The 27,763-nt window shown below is 42.7% G+C and overlaps 1 protein-coding gene across 1 annotated transcript; it reads left to right on the forward strand.

The window, feature by feature from the left end:
* The first annotated feature begins 8,741 nt into the window (after nt 1–8,741).
* CPLX3 (complexin 3) lies at nt 8,742–26,624 on the forward strand. Its single transcript, XM_089538637.1, has 3 exons — nt 8,742–9,294; nt 15,603–15,690; nt 25,198–26,624. Exons 1-3 carry the CDS (start codon nt 9,134–9,136, stop codon nt 25,420–25,422), a joined length of 474 nt encoding a protein of 157 aa, XP_089394763.1. The 5' UTR covers nt 8,742–9,133; the 3' UTR covers nt 25,423–26,624.
* Nucleotides 26,625–27,763: the final 1,139 nt, after the last annotated feature.

Consider the following 27,763-nt stretch of genomic DNA (forward strand, 5'->3'; position numbering starts at 1 on the left):
TGAAATATATCTATTTTTCAAAACCAACTGTGGATTTGCAGCTACTTTTGAGTCTTTTTTCTTAGTATTTTGGGGAGTCTGTGGCACCCCTGGAAGCATCCACAGGCAGAAGGCTGTTCCCCCTCAGACCTAGCCACCATGCCCGCCTCTGATGTAAAGGGAGAGTGTGCTCTTTTTTGGAGCCAAACACATGATCAGTCCTTTTCACTTGAAGTTCACTTCCAAAGTCCACATAGGTTGGTATCTTGTGCACGTCATTGGCAGCTGTCAGTCCAATGTAACGTCTATCTTTTGGAGGGTGAATCACTGTGGTGAGAAGAAGTCACTTCTTTTTCACAATGACAGACACACACACACACACACACACACACACACAAGACTCACCATTTTCCTCTGCTTCTCTCTGACAGAGCCATGTAGGAGACTGTGAGGAGCAGGTGAGGATTATCCAGCTGAATTCTGAAATCTGGCCCCATGGTGATGCAGACATTCTCTGTGGTTTGTTTGGACATCTGTAAGATGATTTATTTCTAAACCAACAGACCATGGCTAACATAAACTATGGCTTACCTTACTCTGTGAACGAAGCCAGGAGAGGCTGCTTTCCCTGATCCAGTCTGAAATTTGGAGACTAGGCAGGGTCGGGCATTGATAGCACTTGGATGGGAGACCATCAAGGAATACCAGGGCTCTCCATTCAAGACTAAGGGAAGAATCCCGCCTGAAACCCTGGGGAGCCTCTGCCAGTCAAAGTTGACAATATTGGATTCAATGAGCCAAGGTGTAAAGAGACTTCCTATGATTCTATCCCTTACTCCTTTTCCCTTTGTTTGGGCATGCCTCGCCATCATAAAGGCAAAATTCTGATGTTGTCTTATGCGTGTGTATGCATTCCCCTGCAGAATTGGTCAGACATCTTTCACAGACATGTGGAAACTGCATTCAGTCCCAGGTTGTTGAAGCAGAATTGTGCATACAATGCCATTGCACATGGATGTGCACTGTGCATTCTATCTGGATGAACACTGCACATCATTCATGGATGGTCATGCATGCTTGACTTCCCTTCTGCTGCACATTTGGTGGTTTAGTTCAGCTGCACAACTTTACCACTGAACACAACAGTTGCATACATAATGGATGCATGACTCCACATGTGGAGATTTACGCTGCATAACCTCATTGTCGGATCTTGGCCAAAGAGTCGCTATGAACATGTGTATGAAAGATGGGGGAAGAAGACACCCACGCCGTGCCTTCTGAGTGATTAAATTCATGACATTGCTGAAGTTTCATCCGAGAGAACACATTCTCTATGGAGCCCTTGATTTGAACTGAAGTCTGCCCTGCCTCCGCTGGGGAAAGAAGATCTTGCTGTCTCCTTGAGATGAATCCTATTTTAAAGAGGAGTCTGGACTTTGCTTGGTGTCTCCCTCCTCCCTCCCTCCTCCCTGTTCCCCTCCTTGTAGATTTTGCTTCCATCCATGGACAAAAATAGCAAAAAGGGACTTGGGAGGCTTAGTCTGCATTGTGCCCATCACTTGCGATTTCCATCTGCAGCCATCTCCCTCTCACTTTCGAGCAAGTTTTCCAGTGGATGATCCCAGAAGCAAGCCAAGATGACACCTCGCTTGCCCAGGCAGCAGTAATCCTTAATAATGGCAGGGCACAGCCTGATTGTGCTGGAAATATGGAATGATCATGAAGTGTTGGGTGGATTTTACAACAACAACAACAACATTTAATATTGATTTTAACATGAACCTCTATGGCTGATCAGGCACTTTCTCAGATGCAAGGATCAGTATGGCAAATATGGTTGCTGTTGTGTGCCTTTGTTTCAAATTATGGCGACCCTAAGACCCTATTATGGGTTTTCTGGTGCTGAGAATGTGTGACTCACTCAAAGTCACCAACTGGGTTTCCAAACGTTGATCTCCATAGTTCTAGTCCTATGCTCAAGCCACTACACCATGCTGGCTCTTGGCAGAAATACCACAGTCCAAATAGTTGTGCTTTTTAAGGATACTGTGCAAAGTGACGTCTCAACCGCCCAAGCAGAGTTATGTTGGATTGATCACTGGATATATTCAGAGAAGGGTAAACTAAGATGGCCAAAGGTGAGAAATACCTTAGGGAATTGGGTATGTAATAAGATAGTTATCTTGAATATCTGAAGGGATGTCATTTAGAATGGTGCTACTTGACGTTGTGGTCCCTAGAGCAGGACCAGTCCCAGGACTTTTGGCTGCTGGGACCTGGCAAGTTACCATGAAATAAACAATGGTAGCCAATGGGCGCAAATATGGTGCCAGTCTCTGGCACATTGGGCTGGAAAGAAGTGGCTGGTCCCCATCACCAGCTATCTTGGGAAGCACTAAACAAACTTGTTTTCTGCCACTTCAGAAGCCAGGACACAAACCAGCAGCTTCGCACTGTAGGAAAAGAGACAAATGAATACACTCAAGAACCATCAAGTGTGAACTCTAAACTGAGACTCTTATGTTTTGGACACATTATGAGATGGCATAAGTCATTGGAAAATATGTTAATGCTTGATAAAATGGAAGGCATTAGAAAAAGAGAAAGATATTGCAGGTAGATTGACATAGCCTTGTGTTTGCAAGATTTGACTAGCTGATGACCATGGTTCTTAGAAGTCTCTCATTCACAACGTCCCCACAAAATGAAATTGATTTGACGGCAAATAATAACAACAAATGCTTTGGAGAAACTCTTTCTTTAGTTATATCTATTTTTAAAATTCAAATTTATGTCACTTCCTCTTTCATTACTCTTTCCTCCAATGGATTTTATGGATGTTTGTTGTAGATCACTTTGAGCATTTATGCAAGTAGAGAAGAAATATAGTGTTGTTGTTTTTTAATAGATATTTGCTTCGACAACTTAGAGAAGGGGATCATTTGTTTTCATTTGAAGGAGGGAGATGGCATTGGATGTTGAAAGACATTTTGTCTTCCTTAGTCTACATGGCAAGCTTTTGCATATGCCTAGTATCTTCATCAATCTGGATGGTACACAAAAGGAGGCAGAACATTTAAAAATACAAGACTTAGGCTAGCTGTTGTAGCTACAATGTCTGCATTTAGATCACTGTTTACCAACAGAGCACTATCTAGATGTCTTGGACTATGAACCCCATAATCCTCAACTAGCATAGCCATTGTTGTCCAGATTTGCAGTCCAAATGCTGTACAGACAGACAGAGACATGCGGATACATAATGATCACTTGAAATGTCATTACAATTTTGAACAGTAAAGTACATACCAACAAACATGACTAATACTGATAGTAATATACTAAATATATATCCCAGATAAAAACAATGACTGTCATCCTGTTCAATATTTACAAGATTGTAAGCTGCATTTACAATCTCAGAAATTTTTGAGATTCACATTTATGGTCATTAATGATTGAAAATGACACTACCCCCCCCCCCAAAAAAAAAAACCCTATCTTTTAAGCCAGGTAACCAAAGGGTTTCCAAAAAGCTTCAAATTGTGGTATTTGGAAATAATGCCTGCCATGTTCATTTGGTCGTGAGAGAAGCAACTGTGGCAAGAGATCCCAAGGGATCTCCCCAGCTGCCTGTCCCAATGGACTTCATGTCTAGGAGAGCACTACTGTTGTCAGTCAGAATCCCGTTGATGCCTTCTGCCATTAAAAGTGGACTTAGGTGGCAGGAATTAGAAGTATGTGCAGTTGTATAACATTTGTATCTTGAAGAGGCCTGCTGTTACATTTCTATGTAGCAAAGCTAGCAATTTGCCTGATGGGCATCAGTTCAGAGTGTGCATTGGTACAAAATGCACATCAGTGTTCAATGCACATTGGTGCATGGTGCTCATTGTTCACAATGTGCATGGCACAGTGATGTGTGTTGTGCACCAAGGCACGTCATCCCAGTGCACATCAGGCACTTGCTGGTGTGCCATTATGCATCTTAGCAATTCAGTAAAGGTGTTTCTTAACACCTCTGCTATATAGGTGTTTTTATTGTTGTCATATGCCTTCAGGTCATTTCCAACTTATGACAACCCAAAGGTGACCCCATCATGGGGTTTTCTTGGCAAGATTTTTTCAGAGGAATCATAGAATCATAGAGTTGGAAGAGACCTCAAGGACCATCCAGTCCAACCCCCTGCCATGCAGGAACTTACAATCAAAGCACCCCCAATGGATGGCCATCCAGCCTCTATTTAAGCCCTCCAAGAAAAGAGACTCCATCTTCCACTGCTGAACAGCAATCACTGTCAGGAAGTTCCTCCTAATGTTTAGGTGGAATCTCCTTCTGTAGCTTGCATCCATTGTTCCAGGTCCTATTCTTTGGAGCAGCAGAAAACAAGGAGGTTTTCCTTTGCCTTCCCCTGTGGCTGAGAGAGTGGGACTTGCCCAAGGTCATCCAGTGGGTTTCATGGCTGAGTGGGGAATCAAACCCTGGTCTCCAGAGTCATAATCCAGTACTCAACCGACTATGCCAACCTGGCCCTCCCTATGTAATGTAACAGGGCATGTAGGACTGCAGTGGCTATTCCTCACAGTGGTGTTACTAATGGTCTGTGAGGGGTATGTATCATTGGAGGGTTCCAGTTTTGCCCCCGGTGTCCAGAGGATACCTTGTCCTCATAAGTGGGCAGACACCAGCATGTCCAGCAGCATCCCTAGTGCCCCAGGGAGACATTGCCATTTTGGCAAATGGTGACAGCAGCAGCAGCAGCGGCACATGCTGGGTTGCCTCTGTGGTGGCCTTTGCCACCTTCGTTTGACCTGCTTCTGTCAGTTGATTGTATTTGGGAGGAGGAGCAAGAGGAAGAGCACCCACCGCATCTTTCCTCCTTGCCCTGACAAGGCCAACCACAAGGATGGCACCCAGTGAGTAGAGGTCCAGCAAGCCAAGAATGTGGAAAGAGGGGATTTTTTGCACAGGGGGTCTCTGAGGCCTGGCACACAAGCATTGGCAGCAGGGAAACATGTGTGACACTGTATGCATGCACAATAGCTGCTTCCACCTTCTAGCTGGTGAATATACCATGGGGGCAACACAATGAGTCACGCTGGTGTGAAACCAGCCCTAGTGGTGCCACTGATTCCTCAGTGCCCTGATCAAGAAGTAAGTTTTTTCGGGTATTATTGTAACATTGGTAGCTACAATAACCAAGCTCCACCATCATAGCGACCTCTGCCAATGCAGGATTTCAGCCATAGCCAAAGGGCCTTGGCCAGCAGATATGTTTGCTAAGTACATTCAGAAATAAAAATTGCACCATTTAAAACTCAGGACCTTTAACAGCAATTTGCTAAAAATGTTGCTGGTTTTTAGTGCAATTGCAGGATCAGAGTCCTCAAGGAGGAAATTAACATCATAATCCGTCAGATGCCCCGGGTGAGACAGCAATACTCGAACAATTCACTTTCCCCATGGCTCTATACAAGCAACGCAATAACAAAACATGGGCCTTGGTGTCTATATTTTTGTCCCCACATATGCATACCCTATTCAAAGAAGGAATTAGTCTATATTGGCCTTCAAGTACTATTGAGGGGTGTGGATCCACAGAGAGATATAAATACATGTGAGCATCCATTCATGGGCATAGAAAAGGAAATAGTAATTGTTGGAGCCCAACGGCGGTGCCAGGTTTTCAAAATAGCAAGAAGGGACTGTTGAAATTCATGAGATGCAGGGCTGAGCATCAGGAAGCAACTATTAACACGTTTGCGCGCTGCCGAAAATACCAAATGAAACAATTGATTCCAGTTAACCTAGCCATGTGTGCCTCTATAAAATCAACATATTGTCTATATTTATAAATTACATGATGCACAATTTCTGTCTTTCAGAAGGGCCCACAACCTCCATAATAAAGGCTTCTTTTGACATCTTGTTCAGTTTATATTGTTGATGCTGTTGTTGTTGTTGTGCCTTCGAGTAGTTTCCAGCTTATGGCAAACCAAGTGGGTTTAGTCTATACAAAAGGAAAAGCGTTGCAACCTTCAAATAGGGAACATCCCTTACAATAAGGGACCTCTGCCAGTCCTATAAGGGATAAGCTTTTCAGCCTTCAAACAGGGGTCACCTCTTTATAATAAGGGACACCTGGCAATCCTGAAGCTGAATGGATGCAAAATGGGGATAAGTCCACAGACAACTCCAAATGCACTGGCTTGCTCTGACAGTCTGTATCACTTCTTTGGTGAGATAAAAACCATCTTTATATGCTTAGCTAAATAGCCTCTCCTGGCCTGACAACCCCACCTCAAACCTGATGGAAATGTCACTTATTTGTGCTTCCAATGTTGGCAAGATCTCTCTACATGCTGATTTTACAGACTAGCACAGATATATCTTTGCATTCTAGCAAAATTAAAGTTAGGGCTTTAATTTACAGCATCATGTGCACAGCCTAAATGTGTTTCCATGTGCAAAGTTTTGTGCGGTTAAAGTGAAAATTGGGAAGGATGTGGTTTTAAATAAAGTTTGTTAAGGATTTTTTTAAAATTAAAATTAAAATTTGATTTTAAGAAATAAAATTGATTTCTAAAAAACAAATGTGGAGTCTCTTCTTTCTCCTCCCACTGAGCCTTGCCCCAGTTGCGCCATGTTTTCAAGGTGGTTTGAGTGTAGATCAAGGGTGGTCTAGATCAAGAGAAGTTCATGAACATGAACATGAGTCAACAGTCTGATGCGGCAGCTAAAAAGGCCAATGCAATTTTAGGTTGCATCAATAAAAGTATAGTGTATAGATCAAGAGAAGTAATAGTGCCACTATATTCTGCTTTGGTCAGGCCTCACCTGGAATATTGTGTCCAGTTCTGGGCGCCACAATTCAAAAAGGATGTTGAGAAACTGGAGGAAGTCCATCTGAGGAAGTAGACTGAAATCTAGAAAAGCTCCTGCTGCCAACTCTCTCTTTTTCAATTAGTCTCAAAGGTGTTACAAGATCTCTCTATAAAATAATAATAATAATAATAATAATAATAATAATAATAACCAATTCTATTTTATGTTATTACCTATTGTTTTATACATATTTTGTAGATGGTATGCCATTGGCAGGTTTCATTTTTATTGATTTGATAATTGGTATGTACAGCGCTGTGTACATTTACAGCACTATATAAATAAACTATAATAATAATAGAATTCAAAGATATAGCCATGTTAGTCTGTAGAATCAGTCTGGAGAGAGATCTTGTAGCACCCTTGAGACTCACTGAAAGAAAGAAGTTGGCAGCATGAGCCTTCCTAGACTTCAGTCTACTTCCTCAGATGCTTTTGGTAGAGTGGAAAGCCAGGGACAGACTTATATATGGCACAAGTATGTGAGCTTCTGCTCCACCAAAAGCATCTGAGGAAGTAGATTAAAGTCTAGGAAGGCTCATGCTGCCACCTTCTTTCTTTCAGTGAGTCTCAAAGGTTCTACAAGATCTCTCTACCAAAATAATAATTATAGATCTCAAAGATATAGCCATGTCAGTCTGTAGAGTCAGTATGTAGAGAGATCTTGTGACACCTTCAAGAAAAAAGAAAGAAAGAAAAGATATAGCAAATGCCTCTGAGAAGGTAGACTGAAGTCTGTGAAAGCTCACGCTGCCAATTCCTTTCTTTCAGTTAGTCTCAAAGGTGCTACAAGATCTCTCTACGTACTGAAGGAAAGAAAGTTGGCTGTGGCAGCATGAGCTTTGGTAGACTTCAGCCCACTTCTTCATATGCTTTTGGTAGAGTGTAAGCCAGGGGACAGACATATATATGCCATAAGTGTGTGATTCTGCTCCACCAAAAGCATATGAAGAAGGAGACTGAAGTCTAGGATAGTTCCTGCTGCCAGCTTCTTTCTTTCAGTGAGTCTGAAAGGGGCTACAAGATCTCTCTAAATAATAATAATAATAATAATAATAATAATAATGATAATGAATGTCTGGAGAAGAGAAGGTTAAGAGGTGATATGATAGCCCTGTTTAAATACTAGAAGGGATGGATGGAGCAACCTTGTTTTCTGCTTCTCCAGAGACTAGGACCCGGAACAATAGATGCAAGCTCCGGGAAAAGAGATTCCACCTAAACATTAGGAGGAACGTCCTGACAGTAAGGGCTGTTCGACAGTGGAATATATAATATTGGAGTGTGTTGGAGTTGCCTTCTTTGGAGGTCTTCAAACAGAGGCTGGATGGCCATCTGTTGGGGATGCTTTGATTGTGAGTTCCTGCATGGCAGAAGGGGGTTGGACTGGATGGCGCTTGTGGTCTCTTCCAGCTCTATGATTCTATTATTCAAAATATAGCCATGTCAGTCTGTACAGTCAGTATGTAGAGAGATCTTGTGGCACCTTGGAGACTAACTGAAAGAAAGAAAAGATATAGCAAATGCCTCTGAGGAAGCAGAGTGAAGTCTATGAAAGCTCCTGCTGCCAAATTCTTTATTTCAGTGAGTCTCAAAGGTGCTACAATAGTATTAATAACAGCAAGAAGAAGAAGAAGAAGAAGAAGATGATGATGATGATGATGATGATGATGATGATGAGTTCCCCTTATGGTTTCCATAAATAAAAAAGGGACGGGGAGACACAGCTCAACAACAACAACACTTAGGAGTGCCACCTGGTGCTGCCCTCACCCTTGGCACTCTCTTAGTGATGCTCCTGCAAGGAGGAGAGGCGGAGTTACTTCTCTTGTCATGCGTTTGGAGGCGAGATGGGAGGCACTGAGGGGGCGGGTGTACTTGTGTCTCTGTGTGTGTGTGTCTCTGTGTGTGTTTTGCAGAGCTGTTGGACCTGAAGCAGGAGAAGGAGTCCTCCCTTGGACCACAGACTAGGCGCTGGCAGAAGAGACAGTCGCTCTCCGCGCATCCTTGGTGCTGAACTGGAGCTGCGTGGAAGGAGCTGTCCGCTGGCTCTTGGTGCTGAAAGCCCACCGCATCCTGGACCAGCTCTCCCCATCTCCAGCAGGATCTTCCATGGGAGAAGGAGGACCACCACAAGGGGACAGGAGGAGGATGATCTGAACCCAACATCCGGCAGCTGAGCCTCTCTCCAAGCCGGGGGACACCTCTCTCTTCTCTTCTAACCCCTCCACTCCTTCAGCTTTCTCCCCCAACTACAGCCCAGACATGGCTTTCATGGTGAAATCGATGGTGGGTGGGCAGCTGAAGAACCTGACAGGAGGACTAGGAGGAGAAGAGAAAGGAGGGGAAGAGAAGTCCCCTGCAGAAGCCCAAGGGATGACCAGGGAAGAGTATGAAGAGTACCAGAAGCAGCTGGTGGAGGAAAAGTAAGTACCTGGGGTTGGACTTCATTCTTCTGCCTTGAGCATCATTGGTCTTGACCTAGTTCCGGAACTGATCCTGGTTATACTGGGATGGGAGACCACCAGGGAATCCAAGGTATGAGTTTGTGGTTGTGGTGGTTGTGTGCCTTCAAGTCACTTCAGACATGTGGCGACCCTACTAGAGAGTTTCCTTGGCATGTTTCCTATTTCATTTCATTTGTCTGCCGCCTTTCTCCCAGTAGGGACCCAAGACCGATAAACACATTTTAAAAATCTCAATAAAATTCAAAGCTACTGAAATCCTCTCCAAACAATGTAAAATCACATTAAAATATACAAAAGTTAAAAGCATAATTAAAACCCACCTGTTCCATTAAAAACAACAACTGCCTTTCTTGTTGTTTTCTGTTCAGAGGAGGTTTGCCCTGTGAGGCTGAGAGAGTGTGACTCACCCAAAATCAAGCGGGGAAGATATTTGTCTTGACACCTGGGAGAGTTGTCACTGCCACTGACAATACAAGCCGACCTGGACCTAGTGGTCTGACTTCATATAAAATAGCTTTTTAAAATAATAGTATCATATAGCTTTTTTGTTCGTCCATGATATCTTGGCCTGAATGTCATTGCTGGCATGAAGTAAAGGAAGCATTCAAAAATATACCTGTGATAGTCTGTAGAATAAATAAATAGGGTCAGTATATAGCGAGATCTTGTAGCACCTTTGAGACTAACTGAAAGAAAGGAGTTGGCAGCATGAGCGTTTGTAGACTTCAGTCTACTTCCTCAGATGCATATAGTCCTCAGATGCATATACCCAATGCATATAGATGCCTTAAGTAAGGAAGCCTGGTTGAATCAATTGCCCAAACACAAAACGTAAATCTCATTTATCCAATCTCTCTACTCTAGTTGGGGCTAGTGATTGGATTTAGCCTATTGGTACCCAATGCATCCGACAAGTGAACAGGTATATTGGGCTGTCTGAGCTCAAAGGCCACTTGCTCCTTTGAAGGATATCTTATGGTTTTTAGGTATGCTTCATAAAACCTAATCCCACACACTTTGTAAGATCTTTGCCTAGCAAATGGAAAGATGTGGCGAGGAGGAGAAGAGGTTTGCTCCCTCTCTTATGAGAATATTCACGAGCAAAAATTGCCATCAGACTGTGGGTGATTTCAGTTCACTAGGTATGCTGTATTTCAATGTGTCGCCTGGGCAGGAAACGTAAGGTTTAAACAAACAACAGATGAAACAGGAAATTTAATTTCCTTGTCTCAGACTCATTCAACTGTCAATCCAGTTACAAACTGACTGCTGCCTTTTGTATAAAGGAAAATCTCAGGAACAGAATGGTTTTTCCAAAGCTGGTTTGGTGAGTCCATGCTTCAACATGAGTATGAATTCATTTCTACATCCAGTCCATTCTGCTGGACATACCATGTTAGGGTTGGGCCATATAGCCATTATACTTATGCTTATCCAATATATTGATGGATATACTGGAAGTATATCAGTTGAAGTCATGGGATTTAAGTTAGTCATGGCTAATATAGCTTCCACTGATTTCAATAGCCCTCCCATAAGTATAGATAAGTCTAGATTTTTAAGGGAAGATAATAATTTTTAAAACAGGTGGAGCTAAACCAAGCAGGTAATACAGGTTTACATACTGAGTTATGCACATAATATTCCACCCAGAGTAAAATATAGGCCCAGCTCAACAGAAAAGGGACTGTTAAATGTTTACATTTTAAAATAAGCAAACAAACACATGGGTCGTCTTATCGAGATGAGAGGAGATTTTGAAACCTCCAGCTGGTAACTCTGGGTGGATTGTAGCAGAATATTTCACCAGTCCGTGCCTGCAATAAATGTAGGGCATTTTTAAAGATAAATTAAAAATAGCTCTAAGCAGTATCTGTGCACAAATAAATCCCTCGCTCTAAGCAGTTTTTATGCAAAGTTCAGACCCAAATCCTGCCTTTTTAAAGGATACGGACCTAGGAATCTGGGCTGCAGACGGCACCTTCTGGAAGCTGATCTTCCCATTTAAGTGCAAACTGGGTTAAAATAGACCCAGCACCACTGTTCCTCCAAAGAAGTGGCGAGGGAAATGAGGAAGGAAACCCAGGAGTTTACATTTGTTGCAGAAGGCGGGGAATGTCAGTAATGCATTTTAATGAACCCCCCTAATCTTTTAATCCGCTTTTGCCTTCAAGAGATGGGATTGTTTTCTCAGGAAAAACTACCTCTCACTACAAATCCCCCCCCCAGAAAGTTGGGGGTTATATCCCTCGTCATTTCCGATTTCGAAAGCGGAGAAAGATAAGCAAGGTTACGGAAGGCTCCATTCATACATTGCCGTCCAATGCTTTATTCTCCACCTGCAATAACTGTTCACTTTCCAAAGCACTGTGAGCATAGAGTTGCGCTGAGCTTCAGCTGTGTCTTTTCTGACCGGTTTGCTCCTGAGCAAACTTACCTGGATATTTTATGCAATCCTTGCAAAGTAATCCATTTTGGAAAAAGACATTGTATGTAGCTATTTGTCTTCTTCTTCTAAAGAGCAGGGCGCATTCACACTCTCACTTAAGCTGCGATCCTGTACCACTTACCTGTGAGTAAGCGCCACTGAATTTAGATGTTCAGCACACAGCTTCTGGAGAACTCAATATCTATTCCTGGATTTGTCTGAAGTGCCCAAATTGTACTAAAGAAAGAATTGTGCGTGTAGGAGTGCAAACACTCCAGCGAAGTGCTAAAAGGCCTACTAAATCAAAACCCTCCTGAAATACCATGCCAGCCAGCCACCAACTGTCTACCCACTGGACACAACTGAATGATCATAGAAGTATAGAATACTAGAGTTGGAAGAGACCCCAAGGGTCATCCAATTGAACCCCATTCTGCCATGCAGGAACTCACAATCAAAGCACTCCTGACAGATGTTCATCCAGCCTCTCTTTAAAAAAAGGAGACTCCACCACTCTCAGAGGAAGCATCTTCCACTAACAGCTTTTCCTACTGTTCAAGTGGAATCTCTTTTTCTATAGCTTGAATCCATTGCGCTGGGTCTCCTGTGTAGCAGAAAACACGCTTACTTCATCTTCAGTATGACATCCCTTCAAATATTTAAGCACGGCTATCATGTCACCTCTTAACCTGCTCTTCTCCAGGCTAAACATACTCAGTTCCCTAAGCTGTTCCTCATAGGGCATGGTTCTGAGACCCTTCACCATTTTGGTCATCCTCCTCTAGACATGTTCCAGCTTTTCAACATCCTTTTAAAATCGTGGTGCCCAGAACTGGATACAATATTCCAGGTGAGGTCTGACCAAAGCAGAATAGAGTGGCATTATTACTTTCCTCAGTCTAACTTTGAATATGTTTAGCAGTTTCCAGGAAATTGTGTTAGTATATTGCTGTAGAAACAATGGAGATATTTTTGGAACCTTAAAGACTAACCCATTTATTATGGCATTGTTGTTCATGGACCGTAGTCCGTAAAGTTTTCTGTCATCATGAATGTGTTGTTCTCTGAGTGCCACAAGTCTCTTCACGCTGATTCTTTAGAGCCATTCTTTGCATGCTCCAGGTACGTTTTTCACGAATCCTTAATAAATAAGGTCCTAGATCAATTGGGCGATTGACTGATGGTCAGAACTGGCTCTCAGATTTTAGCTAGATTTAAGCATACACAATGTTGGTGATAATATTTCCAGAAAAATGAAAGACTGTGCAAAGTGAATTCACACACACACACACACACACACACACACACAAATCATGGAAGTACTTTGAGATGGTTCCATATATTTAGCTGAGGAACAATGAACCTGTTGTTACAGGCGAAATCCAAATTTCATTCCAACAAGAGAAGACTCCTCAAATTCATTTCAAGGGGTCCACTTGAGAATAAAATTGGATCTAATCCAGGGAATTAAATACATGTTTCTTTCCTTTTCTTTCCTTTGAACTTATTCAAGTAGATCAGTCTTTGCTTTGCTTGTCATTATTTTATCCTTTCCCTCTGGAGACCAACAATGCTTCTCCTACAACTTCTGGGGAACAGCTGCTTCCAAAATCACAGTGTCATGGAGTTCTGGGGTTCGAAGGGACCTCAGATGGTCATTTAGTCTAACCTCCTGTTCAATGCAGGATCTACAACACTGAATGGCATCCTAGATACATGGCTGTCCAGTCTCCACTTAATACCTCTCATGAAGAAGAAACCATCATCTCCTAAGCAAGCTTTTCCACTGTGAAACATCTCTAGCTAACAGTTGCTAAATATTTGTAGAACCAGAAATGAATTTAGCCTAAGTTCTTAAAATGGAAGTTATTTAGTCACCCCACTGACATTTTTGGAAATAGGTTGTCCCAATACTTTGCTTCTGTGAATCAGGCTCCTGGCTTGAATGAAATTGTACCAAAATAATTGTCTAGGGGCTCATTCCTGATTCTCCTTCGCTCCGTGTTGAAAACTGAATGAGGTAGAGGATGTTGCTGGTTGTGTAGTTTCTGTGTGGCTGTCTCAACGTGTCAACAATCAAGAGTTTCCTCTTAGTCAGTAGTTACCCATCTCTTCTCTTCATCCGAAAACACATTATGTCCTTTCTGTTTTCTTGAGAACCCATCGGAGGGAATTATCTTGGTGCTGATTATGATTTATATAGCAAAGGGAATATGTGAAACCAAAGAATTCCCAGAATGATCCTACATGGCACTATAAAGCTAATACTACCTTCATGGTTCTGTGTTGATATAACTCCATATGGATGACAATGGAATTTAAATTACTTGTATATCATAATCCAATGGCTTGGATTCATACTGAGTAAGCCAGTGGAGTATAGTGGTTTGACTGTTGGAGTACAACTCTGGAGACCAGGGTTCAATTCCCTGCTTAGCCATGAAACCCACTGGATGATCTTGCACAAGTCACATATACTCAGCCTTAGGGAAGGCAATGGCAAGTCTCCTCTGAACAATTCTTGTCAAGAAAAACCCATGATAGGGCCACCTTAGCTTTGCCCTAAGTTGGAAATGACTTCAAGGCACACAACAACAATGCTTAGAACAGATACATAGGCATCAGTGGGACTGAAGCTACTCCCAACATAGTTATAGCAGGAAAGAGTAATTGAAATCAATGGTGCTGCATTTAGTCATGAAGTCCTGAGGGCCAGCATAGTGTAGTGATTTGAACGTTGGACTATAACTCTGGGGACCAGGGTTCGAATCCCTGCTCAGCCATGCAAACCCACTGGGTGACCTTCGGCAAGTCACACTCTCTCAGCCTCAGAAGATAACAATGGCAAACTCCCTCTGAAGAAACTTGCCAAGAAAGCCCTGTTAAAGGTTTGTCTTATGGTCACCATAAGTCAGAAATGACCTGAAGGCAAAGTACAACAGACACAACTGGAGTTCCATCGATTCCAGTGGGTCTACTATTCTAAGCATGACTAACTCTGGATCCACGGCTGGTTCATTGATTCATTCATCTGTCACTTTTTTTTAACTATTTAAAATGTGGGATTATCCCTCACACTTTTGATTGCATGCAAATGCACAATCTAAGCACTCCAATGTACATCAGCCATTGTGACTATAGAGCAGTGGGGCAATGTTGCTGTTGTTGTTGTTGTGTGCTTTCAAGTCATTTCTGACTTATGGCAACCCTAAGGTGGCCTTATCTTGGGCTTTTCTTGGCAATATTTGTTCAGAGGAGGTTTGCCATTACCTTTCCCTGAAGCTGAGAGTATGTGACTTGCTCACGGTCACCCAGTGGGTTGCATAGCAGACTGGGGAATTGAACCCTAGTCTCCATAGTCTAACACTCCAACCACACTGGCTCTCACTGGTGTTCTGAACTGGGTAATATCGAGATTGGGATCTTTTGTGTGTGTGGCACAAAAGACCTACTGAAGATGTTGTACAAGCAAGAGGATACAATGAGTAGTTTTACGTGTAAGACTAGACCGCTTTCTCTTTGGCTCACTCACACACACTGATGTGCCTAACAGCATGGCTGTTCTAATTAGCAATGACTGAGTGCAGGTTCCAGGAAGGAATCTGGCAATTATTCCAAATGAATTAAGCATGATTAAAAAGAGAAAGATCTTACGGACAGACTCCGATTAGTGTCACATCGAGCTGCATAAACCCAGGCTGGGAGTGGAGATTAATGACTTCCACTGGGAAGCTTGACTTTGGCTGCCTTTGTTACCAACCTCAGGTAGGATTTGCTTCACTTGCCAAGTGGGTCACACAGGTGGACTAAAACGACTTTCTCCCGATGTTGCCTGCAGGATGGAAAGAGACGCCCAGTTCGCCCAGCGCAAGGCAGAGCGAGCGACGCTGCGGACCCACTTCCGAGACAAATACAGATTGCCCAAGGTGCGTGGTTGGTCCTTTGTTGCAGGCTCGGTGCTAGGATGACAAGAACCTGGTGGCATTTCCGTACGGATAGCTCAGCATGTGACAGTACTAGGGCTGAGTAACAGCTACATATTGGAGAATGTGGAGGAGGCAATAACGATGTTTGATGCTCCAGAGGGAGGCAGAGTGTGGGACTGAAAAGCCAGATGGTAACCTTGATCCTATAAGTAGCCACACAAAGAAAGAGTGGTGTTGATAAAGTGTCAGCAACATCCCACGCTTGCAAATGGCTAATGGAAACATGCGTGCTGTTTCCTTCTTCTAATGCCCACATGGTGATCCACATGGGGATGAAGTTGTTGAACAGGTCCTAGCTAGGGAAGGGTTGTAACTCGCGTGGTAGACTACCTGCTTTGCATTCAAACAGGCCCAGGTTCAGTCCTTGGAACCTTTAGCATCAAAGATTGTATCAGCTTGGGCTGCCATCCAATTTTGCTGTTATGGATTCATAACCTACAGACATGGATACATAATTGGTCCATATTCAGTAATGCTATGTAGTCATGATTGTGGCACTATTGCTATAATTGCAAATGGTCCCCCTAAACCAGTGATGTCCAAACTCTGGCCCTCCATGTGTTTTGGACTTCAGCTCCCAGAAGCCTCAGCCACCTTGGCCAATGGTCTGGGATGCTGGAAGCTAAAGTCCAAAGCACCTGGAGGGCCAGAGTTTGGACATCACTGTCCTAAACCTACCTTAACAATCAGTAACTGCAGGTGCAGTGGAGGTCTGTTTTGCCGGCAATCGGGGCAAAGGATGCTGTTGCTGAGGAGATTGGAAACATTCTCCTCCTTCACTCCAGTTGCCAGCAGAATAGACCTCCAGGCAAGCAATCTCAGAAGATGCCAGCCACAGATGCTGGCGAAACGCCAGGAAGAAACTCTTCTAAAACATGGCCCCATAGCCCAAAACCCCCACAAAAAACTAGAATAGATCTCCATTGCTCGATGCAGCTGCTGGCTGTAAAGTAGGTTAGGTGGTGGTGATTAAGTGAGGAGACATTACTTAGTCACACGTTCTTAACAAAGTAGGCAAGTAGGATATCGGTGTATACACTCATCCCTTCACATTTGCGGCTTTGACTTTTGTGGATTTGATTATTCACGGATTTTATTCATATGTTCTCTCTAGGAATATCTAGGTCCTCCAGGGCAACTAAACCCAACGAATGTCCTAAACTAGGACTCAAAGTGGCCCACCATCCAATTATAAGGGGTATAAATTTAAGTGTGTGCACACACATATGTTAAAATGCAATTGAACCACTTGAACCAGCTGCAGTTTCTAAACACTCTCCAAGAGCAATCTCATGTACAGTGCATGACACTAAGCCAAACAGGATGCAACTCAGGCACATGGCACTGTATCCATTTCTGACATCTGAAGCTGGTGCAGTCCTCTCAGTCACCATAAAAATCTAGGAATCCAAGCTCAGGGAGGAATCTTAAGGTACACCTCAGCTGTAAACTTGCTTCTTCAGGGGAAATGCCATCTAGGAGACATGTTGAATCCCTGTTCTGCCTGCCAATTGACCAGGAGACCTTATGACTCGTCTGCCTGAAGTTTCAGTTTATTTACCTTCATCCCATCCTTTGACATGGGCAGCTGCTGCTGACCACTTGTACCCATTCACACATGTATCAGTGGTGCTCTGTGATATTTTTGCAAAGCTTTGCTGAACCGATGCTAGCGATGGTGGATGAAGCTGGCTTGCTACCACCAGTTCAGCTTATGAGCTCTGTCTGTCAAAGAAAAAGTATTATTATTCCCCGTCTTGTTTTCTTTTTGGCTAATTTGGTGGACTCTGACCAGATACAGCAAAATGTCTTTTTTGCATGGGGTGGAAGAGCAAATAATGTGCCCCCATCATCACTAGCACCTCCAAGTCAAGTTGCATAGTACCCATATGCTTGAATTTATTGTTGTTGTTGTTCTGTGCTTTCAGATCATTTCCACGTATGGAGACCCTACGGTGAACCTATCATGAGACTTTCTGAGGCGGAGAGTACTTGACTTACTAACGTTCACCCCAATGGGGTTCCACGACTGAGCAAGAATTTGAAACCTGGTCTCCCTGAGCCATAGTCTAACACTCAAATCATGCTGGCTATTGGAATTATTAATTTCAAATAATCAGTAGCCACCATGTGTAGTAGTTTGAGTGTTAAGACTAGGAAGCGGAGAGACTGGGGTTCAAATTCTTGCTCAGCCATGGAAACCCACTGGATGATCTTGAACAAGTCACATTCTCTCAGCCTAAGAGGCAGGCAATGGCAAGAAGTCCCCTGGATAAATCTTGCCAAATTCCCTGCATGACAGAGTTGCCTTAGGGTTGCCATAAGTTGAAAATGACTTGAAGGACAAATCCCAACCAGAATCGATGCAATGAATCAATCCCGCCATTCCTCCATGCAAAAGCGTTTTTCTTTACGCAAACTGGAGTGGGCAAAATGCATGCTCCCCCAACTTTTCTGCCCCTAAATGCCATTCTTTGGGTGCTGTCAAATTGTGCTCCAAGACACCGTAGGCCCCTAAATCAGGGCATCAGGGACCAATTCATACTACACAGTTATAGTGCTATGATTCCACTTTACCTGTCATGGTTCTGTCCTAAGGAATCCTGGGATTTGCAGTTTAAGGAGGGCTATTTAGACTTCTCAACCAGAGCCTTCCAATGCCTCACCAAACTACAAACCGCAACATTACAAAGGATGCAACTAGGGACATTAAAGTAGAAAAACAGTGCTATACTTGTGTAGTGTTTCTGGGCCACTGGTCTATAAAACAGAGGTGAGGAATATGCAAACCACTGTCTTCCTATGGGCCCTACCAGGCCATTTCTTTTTACAGCTTTTGGACCAGAAAATTAAAAGAACACCTTGTTTTAGCAGAAAAATCCTTTAAAAAAAATAGATGTTAAAAAAAAAAAAGAAATGAAAGTGTTATTTTGATCATTTCCCATTTTATTTAGAGAGGTTCATGGAATTCCTATGGGGCTCTGAGATCAGAAAAATGGCCCACAGGCCTCCAGAATATGCCCCTTTCTGCTAACAAAAAGGTCACTTCTGCAAATGCCACGGCACTCGATCATGTAGATTGAAGCTATTTTATGCCCATTAATTCCAACTGAGGCCAAGCAGTAAAACTCTTCTGCTTGGGTGGGTTCGGACTGGATGTTATTTGTTGTTGTTGTTGTTTTTGCTGCTGTTAACTGCCGTCAAATCAACTTTTGCTTATGGCTAAGATCTCCAAGTCACCCTGCCATCAACAGCTCGGGTCTTGCAAACTCAGGTCCATGGCTTCCTTGACTGAGGCTGCATCCGCACTGCAGAAATAATCCATTTTGACACCCCTTTAACTGCCAGGACTCAATGCTATGCAATTGTGGGATTTGTAGTTTGTTGTGGCACTAGAGCTCTCTGACATAACAGAGAAGGCTAAATAGCTCACAAAATTACAATCCCATAATAATAATAATAATAATAATAGCAACAACATTTATTTGTATAGTGCCATAGGTTTTACATAGCGCTTTCCCAAGGAGAGAAAACAACAATCCAAAATAGAAACAAAAGCCTGCCTACAGCGCACAATCTAAAACCACAAACAAGATTATAAAATCAATAAAACATTACTACAACAAAGTTAAAACAATACTATAAAAGTGTAAATTAATACAAATAATATGGTCATAAAATCAAGACAAAAGTTGGAAGGCTTCCCTGAATAGAATAGTCTTTAATTTAGACTTAAAGTAGTCTAAAGGGGTGCTGGTTTGCAAATTCCCTAGCATTGAGCCAAAACAGTTAAAGAGGTGTCAAACTGCATTATTTCTGCCCCAACTCCCAACACAATTCTGATGTTAATTTTATTTCTGGACCAATTTCCGGGCAATTCTATCCCCAAGTCAGCCTAAAATGGGCCCCAAACCACGCACAAATGTAGTTGTTTAACTCACCTATTCCATTGGAAATGCCTTCCAGCAAGTGCTTTAAAAATAGTCAAAAATAGTAGTCAGGTGTGATGTTGCCCCACTTCTGGTGCACCTGGAATATCTGACCCATGATGTGTAAGAACAAAAATGGTCCTTTCTTTCCCCACTCTCCATACATGCACATTGTTGCCCACATCTTACCTAAATACAAGGGAGAAACAGGTAGATCACAAGAATATAATGCCCATCAGCGGCAACAATATTAAACAATATTAAACTGGGGGGGGGGGAGATTTCACCTAAACATTAAAAAAAACCAACTCCCTGATGGCAAGAGTTGTTTGATAGTGGAAGACGCTGCCTTGGAGGATGGTGGAGTCTCCTTCTTTGGAGGTTTCAGGAGAAGTGCTTTGACTGTGAGTTCCTGCATGGCAGAAAGGGGTTGGATTGGATGGCCCTTCAGGCCTCTTCCAACTTGATCCAATACAGGGAGAGGCAGGATACAATTATTATTATTATTATTATTATTATTATTATTATTATTAGGTTTCAGCTTATGGCAACCCAATGGGTTTTTCGTGGCAAGATTTGTTCGGAGGAATCATAGAATCATAGAATCAATGAGTGGTGCTGGGTTTGAATGGTAGCGCTCAGGATTCTCCCTATGGAATATGTTGTGTTGTTCTCACAGGAAGGATCCTGAGTGCTAGCATTCAAACCCAGCACCACTTTCAGATTTGCTCTTTCAGGCAGGGGTGGACAACTTAAAGATTAGTGAAACTGTAAGATCTTCAGGGGGAGGCTTTCTCTCAGTCCCACCACCATCACAGGCGCATTTGGTGAAGAAACGGGAGAGGGCTTTCTTGGTGACTGCTCCAAAGTTGTGGGACTCCTTTCCCTTGGAGGCTTGGTTGACTTTTCAGACAGCAAAGCCCTTCTTATTCAGGCAGGCCTTGGTTTTTAACTTGTTGCATCAAGTTGAGCTATCAATGAGTTGTGTTATGTCTGTGCTTTCTTATGATTTAAATGTGTGTGTGTGTTTTAAAAAAACGTTTCTAACTTGTGCTTATAAAACAATTGATTTTAATCTTTTGATTTTTGCATTCGCGTCTTTTTTAAAAAGCTGTACTTTGTGTTAAGTTTGTCAAGTTGCAAGCTACCTTGAATCTTAACCTGGAGAAAAAGGGCAGAATAGTAATCAATTAGATAGGAATAGATAGATAGAGGTAGCAGGGTATAATAGTTTAAGTGTTGGACTAGGACTCTGGTGATCGGGGTTCAGCTCCCCACTCGGCCATGGAAACCCGCTGGGTAACCTTGGCTGAGTCACATACTCTCAGCCCCAAAGAACTCCATGATAGGTTCTCCTTAGAGTTTCCACAAGTCAAAAATTACTTGAAAGCACACAACAACAAAGTAATTAATTGGTTGATTGATTGAGCAGGATTGAGCAATAATCAATTGATTGATTAATCAATGCAGCTAGTGGTGGCTGTTGGATGTTGGCTTCCATATCAGTGAGACAGTGAATCTGCTCCGGGCTTTAGCCTGAACTTTAAGGTGCTTCCCAATCTATCTTTAGAGATGGAGTTCAGCATCTCACATGTCTCCTAACTCCTAAACACCTGGAACACACTCTCCACTTCACAGATATGGGCATCACTAACTGTGAGTAAACTTTTTCTTAACCACTAGAGTGGGCTGCTCCGCTTGAAAATCAGCTGAAAATTCAGCCAAAAATGAAAATAGAAAGAGTCTATTATCTTGCTGGTGTCTTATGCATAAAGATATTCCCTGTCCCTTATGCATGCAGCTGCTATTTTGCTTTTTGGCCAATGCGTAATATCTGTATTCTGTAGAAGGTTAGGAGAGCAGAGTTAGGCATATAGTGTCATTGCACACAGAGAGCCAGCACAGTGTAGCAGTTTGAGTGTTGGACTACAACTCCAGCCATGGAAACCCACTGATCGCCTTTGGGCAAGTCACACTCTCTCAGCCTCGGAGGAAGGTAGTGGCAAACTCCCTTTGAACATATCTGGCCAAGTAAACCCTGTTTGCCTTACGGTTGGCTTAAGCTGGAAATGTCTTGAAGGTGTACAAATACAAGAACACATCTTTGCACATTGTGGTGTGCTGCCCATTGTACATTGCACCTTGCGGATAGACTGCATGGTTGCATGGTGTTGTGCATCACACTTCAAATCATGGTACACACCTGATCATGCAGTGTTGCAATTCTGTAAAGAGAGGGCTTAGTGCAACCAAAGCATACCTCCATGGGACTAAAGTTATGCTATACTCTTTGATGCAAGAGTTCAAGTTTCCATTTCTTTTGGGGTGTGTGGTTCTTTTGATTTTGTTGGAGGCATCAGGGTTTTTTTAAAAAAATATCTACTATTCCTAGAAGACTTTAGAAGAGGCAGTTTATCAATTTTGGACAATTCCTTTCCTGAATTTGGAGAGCAGGTTGAATGGACTTGAGGGAATGGGTGGCACAGGGCCACAAAACTTCCTATGGGTAATGTGTGGCCCGATGCCACAATTTCCCCCACATCCATTGAAAGACTGCAATCCAATACTGATTCACCATGGGAAAACTCCACTGGACTTTGAAAATACAACTGAGTAAGTATATGTATAGACTCTTTACTGTTTACTGTGACAAAGCAAAGAGTATGTCGAGAGAACTCCTATGCTCCCAGGCCCTGTTCCAACTCTCAAAAGTCTGCTTCAGAGCAAACAAGGATCTAAGTGACAGTCTTATTTTTAAGGGCATGTCTTTCCTTCAAAAATACCATATGCCCCTTCATTGGGAGGGATGGGTGAGCATCCTTTCCCTTCTCACCAGCACCTTAGGTCTCCATCTGTCAGAAAAGCATAGCCATCCTGCATCCTTTTTCCTTTTCAATTTGATCTGTTTTTTTCCCCCTTGGTCCATCATGTTTTATTCATCGAAGTGACAAGGCAAGAAAAAATGGCCTCTAACAGCATTTTGAACCATTCTATTATGTTGCAGTGGCAATTCAAAAACAAACAAACCAACAACCCTCCCAGAAAGGGAGGGGGAAAACCTGTGAGAATTAGAAAGACATGAAAACATAAGTCTTCAGTGAGAATTAGAAAGATATGAAAACATAAGTCGAAAGGATCTGGCTACGCTGAAAGATGGCTGAAGAAAACTGTCAGATCATTTGCAAAAGCTACTTTCCGGCTGAAGAAAAGGTTCCTTGAGTCACATAGCAATGTCACAGAAATCCAGCATCACTTTTCGAAAGTGCTATTGCTGTCCTCAGCTTAGTTTTCACAGTCTTCAACAACAATCCACTGTATATGAAGCCAAATGAAGAAATCTCTTTTATTATTGACAACAGTCATGGATGTATCTCTGGGAGGATGGCAAGGGTTCACAACTTCAGGAGAAATCTCCTTTTCACAAATGATGGGACCATATAATCCTGCTTCTCCCCATAAGTTTGTGGTTGAGCATTTATTTACTTATTAGAGGTTGAGTCTCCCTTATCTAGAATTCTGAAATCCAGTATATTCCATAATCCAAAATTGTCCACATAGGTGTCTGAGATAGTGACACCTATGCTTTCTGATGGTTCAGTGTATACAAACTTTGCTTCATGCACACAATTATTAAAAATATTGTGGATAAAATTACCTTCAGGCTATGTATATAAGGTCTATATGAAACATAAATAAATTTCATGTTTCGGCTTGAGTCCAACCTCTGAGATATCTCCTTATGGATATGTGAATATTCCAAAATCCAAAAAACGCTGAAATCCAAAACACTTCTTGTCCCAAGCATTTTGAATAAGGGAGACTTAATCTATATATTTCTTTACTGTATCCCCATTCCAAAGGAACTCAGGGTTGCATACATGGAGCTTCTCTTTTTCATTTCATCGTCAAAACAGTCCCATGAGGTAGACAAGGTTAAGAAGTGAGGTCAAAAGTCATCCAATGCACTTGGATAGTTGAGTGTTTTGAACTTGGGCCTCGCTGGTCTAAATCTAACAATCTAGCGACAGTGGCATACATTCCACCTCTCTTCTTCCCTCTTACACATTAATGTTGCAGATTCTCATCACTGCCTAAAGGTTGTCAAACACAACTGCATGTAACCATGATACTTTATCCTATTCTCCTCTCTGCAGGCCAACATAGCATCTTGGTGTTCCAGCTGAGCATTTAATACTTTTATCTATAGTCAACCTTAACCCTGGCTCCACGGCTTTTAACTTCTGCACCAGCAACAGTTGCACCTTCTCACTTCTGTCCCTCTTCACCCATCATTTCTTGTTTGGCCAAGGCTGGAGAAATATGTTGCCATAGTCATCTTATGGCTACATTGATCCTTCCTGGAGGCCATACTGATTCTTCTCAGAGATGAGAAATGCAGTCGTCCTTCCACTATAAACTGGGGCCCGTTCGCACTACAGAATTAGAGTGCTGTGGTTCCACTTTAACTGTCATGGTTCCATCTCATGGAAATTTGGGATTTGCAGTGTAGGGAGGATCATTTAGAATTATCAGCCAGAATACTCCATTGCCACACCAAACTAGAAACTAGACACTCTACAAATTGGATTAACCATGGCAGTTAAAGTGGAATAGTGCAGTTAATGCAGTTTGACACCACTTTAACTGTCGTGGCTCCATTCTATAGAATCTTGAACATTAGAGCTTTCTGACAGAAAAGGCTAAATATTCCCAAAACTACAAATGCCAGAATTCCATAGCACTGAGTCACGGCAGTTAAAGCGGAATAGCAATAGCATTTACATTTCTATACTGCTCAATAGTGAACTCAGCACTCTCTAAGTCAGCGGTTCTCAACCTGTGGGTCACGCTCCCTTTGGGAATCGAATGACTCTTTCACAGAGGTTGCCTAAGACCATCATAAAACACATATTTCCGTTGGTCTTAGGAACCAAGACACCGCAATTTTATGGTTGGGGGTCACCACAACATGAGGAACTGTATTAAAGGGTCGCAGCTTTAGGAAGGTTGAGAACCACTGCAGTGGTTTATAATTTGTAAGCCAATTGCCCCCAACAAGCTGGGTACTCATTTTACCGACTTATGAAAGGATGGGAGGCTGAGTGGACTCTGGAGCCCTCTAGGATCGAACTTACAACCTTGTGGCTGTAGTACCGGCATTTAATCACTGTGCCACCAGGGCTCCTTATCCAAACTGAATTGATCAATCAAAGGTATCAAACTGCATTAATTCTGTAATGTAGATGCAGCCTCAGAGGAAAGAACTGGCAAAACCACTTTGGCTAAGAAAACTGTATGAAATTCATAGGGACTTCAAGAAAGAACAGGTGATTTGAAGATGCACATAGACACTCACAATTTTGTAGTGTGAATCAGCCCCTGGTTTTGAGCAGCTATTGCAATAGAAATTCAGTATGTGTGGGGTTTTCGCTGTTTCAGGTGCTCTGGTTGCTATCCAAAGGCTGGATTCTAATCCCTCTCTCTTTCTCTTTTCCTTAATTAACATCATTATCTTTAGAACGAAACAGATGACAACCAAATCCAGGTGGTTGGGGGCGACGTGGAGCTCCCAAAAGAGCTGGCGAAGATGATCGAGCAAGACAACGAAGAAGAAGAGGAAAAGGACTCTGTTATCGGGCAGCTAACCAACATCCAGAACCTGGACATAGATTCCTTGAAGGGTAAGGCCCAGGCCACGCTGGATGACCTGAAGCAGTCTGCTGAGAAATGCACCGTTATGTGACCCCAACGTTGCTGACCGGCAGGAGAAAAGAAAACCCAAAATTGTACACATGTTCCGTAGTGGAGTGGTTGGGGTGATGTCCATGGGAGACCAAGGATGGTTGGTGGTTTAGGAAAACAATCCAGCAGACCCCCTCCATTGAGTGTGTCTTCCTTGCCGGTGTGTGAGCTGGATACCTTTTTTAATTTCTATAAGCCACAGTTCTCTTCTTGTGACAGCTGTCTGACCTGTCCCCATCCCTGTAAGTGAACATGAGGTGTGTGTTTCAACAGTCTCAGGTTAGAACCCAACGTCTTGTTGTCCTCCTTCCGTGATGGCTGTTCTCTGTGGCACGTTTTTGTTCCAAGTGCCACCTCTGTCTCCCTCGTTCTTGTTCCCCATGTTGCCCTCTCAGTGGTGAAGGAAGAGAGCCATTTACTGTCCTAGAACTACACACATATGGGCTGTGTAGTTAAATTGAAGAGGAACCAACTCCTCCCTGAAGGAGGATTATTATTATTTAATTATTATTATTACTAATCCTTTTGCCTTCATTCTGAGTTAAACAAAGTAGATACAAAGCAAAGGGGGTTGGTCAGAGGTAGACATTCAGCTCCTTGAAAAGTAAGTCATTTGGCCTCAAGGAATCCAAATCTGGGGGATCAAACGGCGACCATTGTGTCTTCCAGATTCAAGACATTGGAGGGGGAAATACCCCTATCTTCCTCCCCCAGGTCCACACTCATCCATAGCAATACGGAGAAACAATGACATACTTTGCACTTAAAAAATAAACAACAAACCTGGCACCTCAGAGGTCTTTACAAAGGAAAGCATAGTTGTGTCATCCCCATTTTACAGATGGGAAAAACTGAGGCACAAAGGCAATCCAGCTACTTGCCTCTAGGTCATGCAGCAGGAAAAGGATGGAAGCCCAATCGGTTGGTGCCCAGTCAACCAAGGGCAACGGATGCCCTGTGGGTACTGTTTTGTTCCAATCCCACGTGTAACACAACATTGTGGGAACTCCCGTTGTCCTTGCTTCCAACGTCAGGAGGGAAAAGGTACATTTACCTATGTGTAACGAAATGTGGCAATCAGTCTGTATGTTGTGCCGTGACTATGCAGTGTTTCTGTATGAGCCTCTACCTGCTATGACAAACCCCCTTCTCCCACATTTCCATGGTACTGTTAAAACTGGTGGAATAAATGCCAAGAATTCTCTATGCATTTCTTTGTCCTGCCATTTTGTCTTGAACCGAGATTCGAAGAAGCCTGGGACTAAACTGAGGCTATCATAATTTGGGACGCATCATGAGATGACATGACTTACTGGGAAAAGATGGTAACCAAATTTTCACTTTAATGACATGACAATCCTGTAAATGCAAATACATTTAGGCTGTGCATATGGTGTTGTAACTTAAAGATATACTTTTTAATTTTGCTAGCTATTCATGTCACAACTATTGCCCTTATGAAGTCACAGGCCTTCGTTGCCGGCATCCATAGTTTTCTGTGGGTTTTTCAGGCTGTGTGGACACGTTCTGGAGAAATTTGTTCCTGGTGTTTCTGAAGATGCCAGCCACAGTTGCAAGGCGAAACATCAGGATTCTTCCAGAATGTGGCCGCACAGCCTGAAAAACCTACAGAAAACTATTTCCGTTATGTTTGGTGATACATGGGAATTATGATTTAGCACAAAAACATTACTAAGGATTCTGTATGATGTGGTATGGAAGGAAGTCAATGAGGGGGGTGACACCATGAGTTACTGCACCAGGTGACACCAACCATAGTGACATCACTTATTTATTTTATTTTATTTTATTTTATTTTATTTTATTTTATTTTATTTTACTTTATTTTTATCCCACCTTTCTCCCAAGTTGGGACCCAAGGCGGCTCAGAATATATACTCCTTACAGGAGATCCAAGTGCCCTCTTTTTCTTTAGATCTGATCCTTTCAGTCCAGGGCTGGGGAAAACATAGCTCTTCATACAATAGCATCTAGAGGCTTCCATGTCTATTCTGGGTTTCAAGCTGAAGTTTGAATGAGTTATCCAAAAGGGTGAACCTATTTTGGGGATAGGGTTCAACAAGTTGGATAGCTTCTTTCAGGTTCAGATGAATGCCCCCATCAAATTCCCCATGCCACTGGCATAGAAACCATCAACAGCTGGTACCTTCAGATGTTGTTGGGCGATATGCCCATCAGCCCTAGCCAGCATTAAGGGATGGTGGGATTTGCAGGAGTTATTGCTCCTGTAGCCTAATAATTTCACATAACATTTGTGATCCAGTCACATCACATTCTCCATTCCCAGTTCAGGAGGAAAAGCAATGGTTCTTCTTCTTGCC

This window comes from Sceloporus occidentalis, unplaced genomic scaffold, assembly GCF_023333645.1.
Source record: "Sceloporus occidentalis isolate IW3139 unplaced genomic scaffold, rSceOcc1.0.p SCAF_9, whole genome shotgun sequence".
NCBI classification, from domain to species: Eukaryota; Metazoa; Chordata; class Lepidosauria; order Squamata; family Phrynosomatidae; genus Sceloporus; species Sceloporus occidentalis.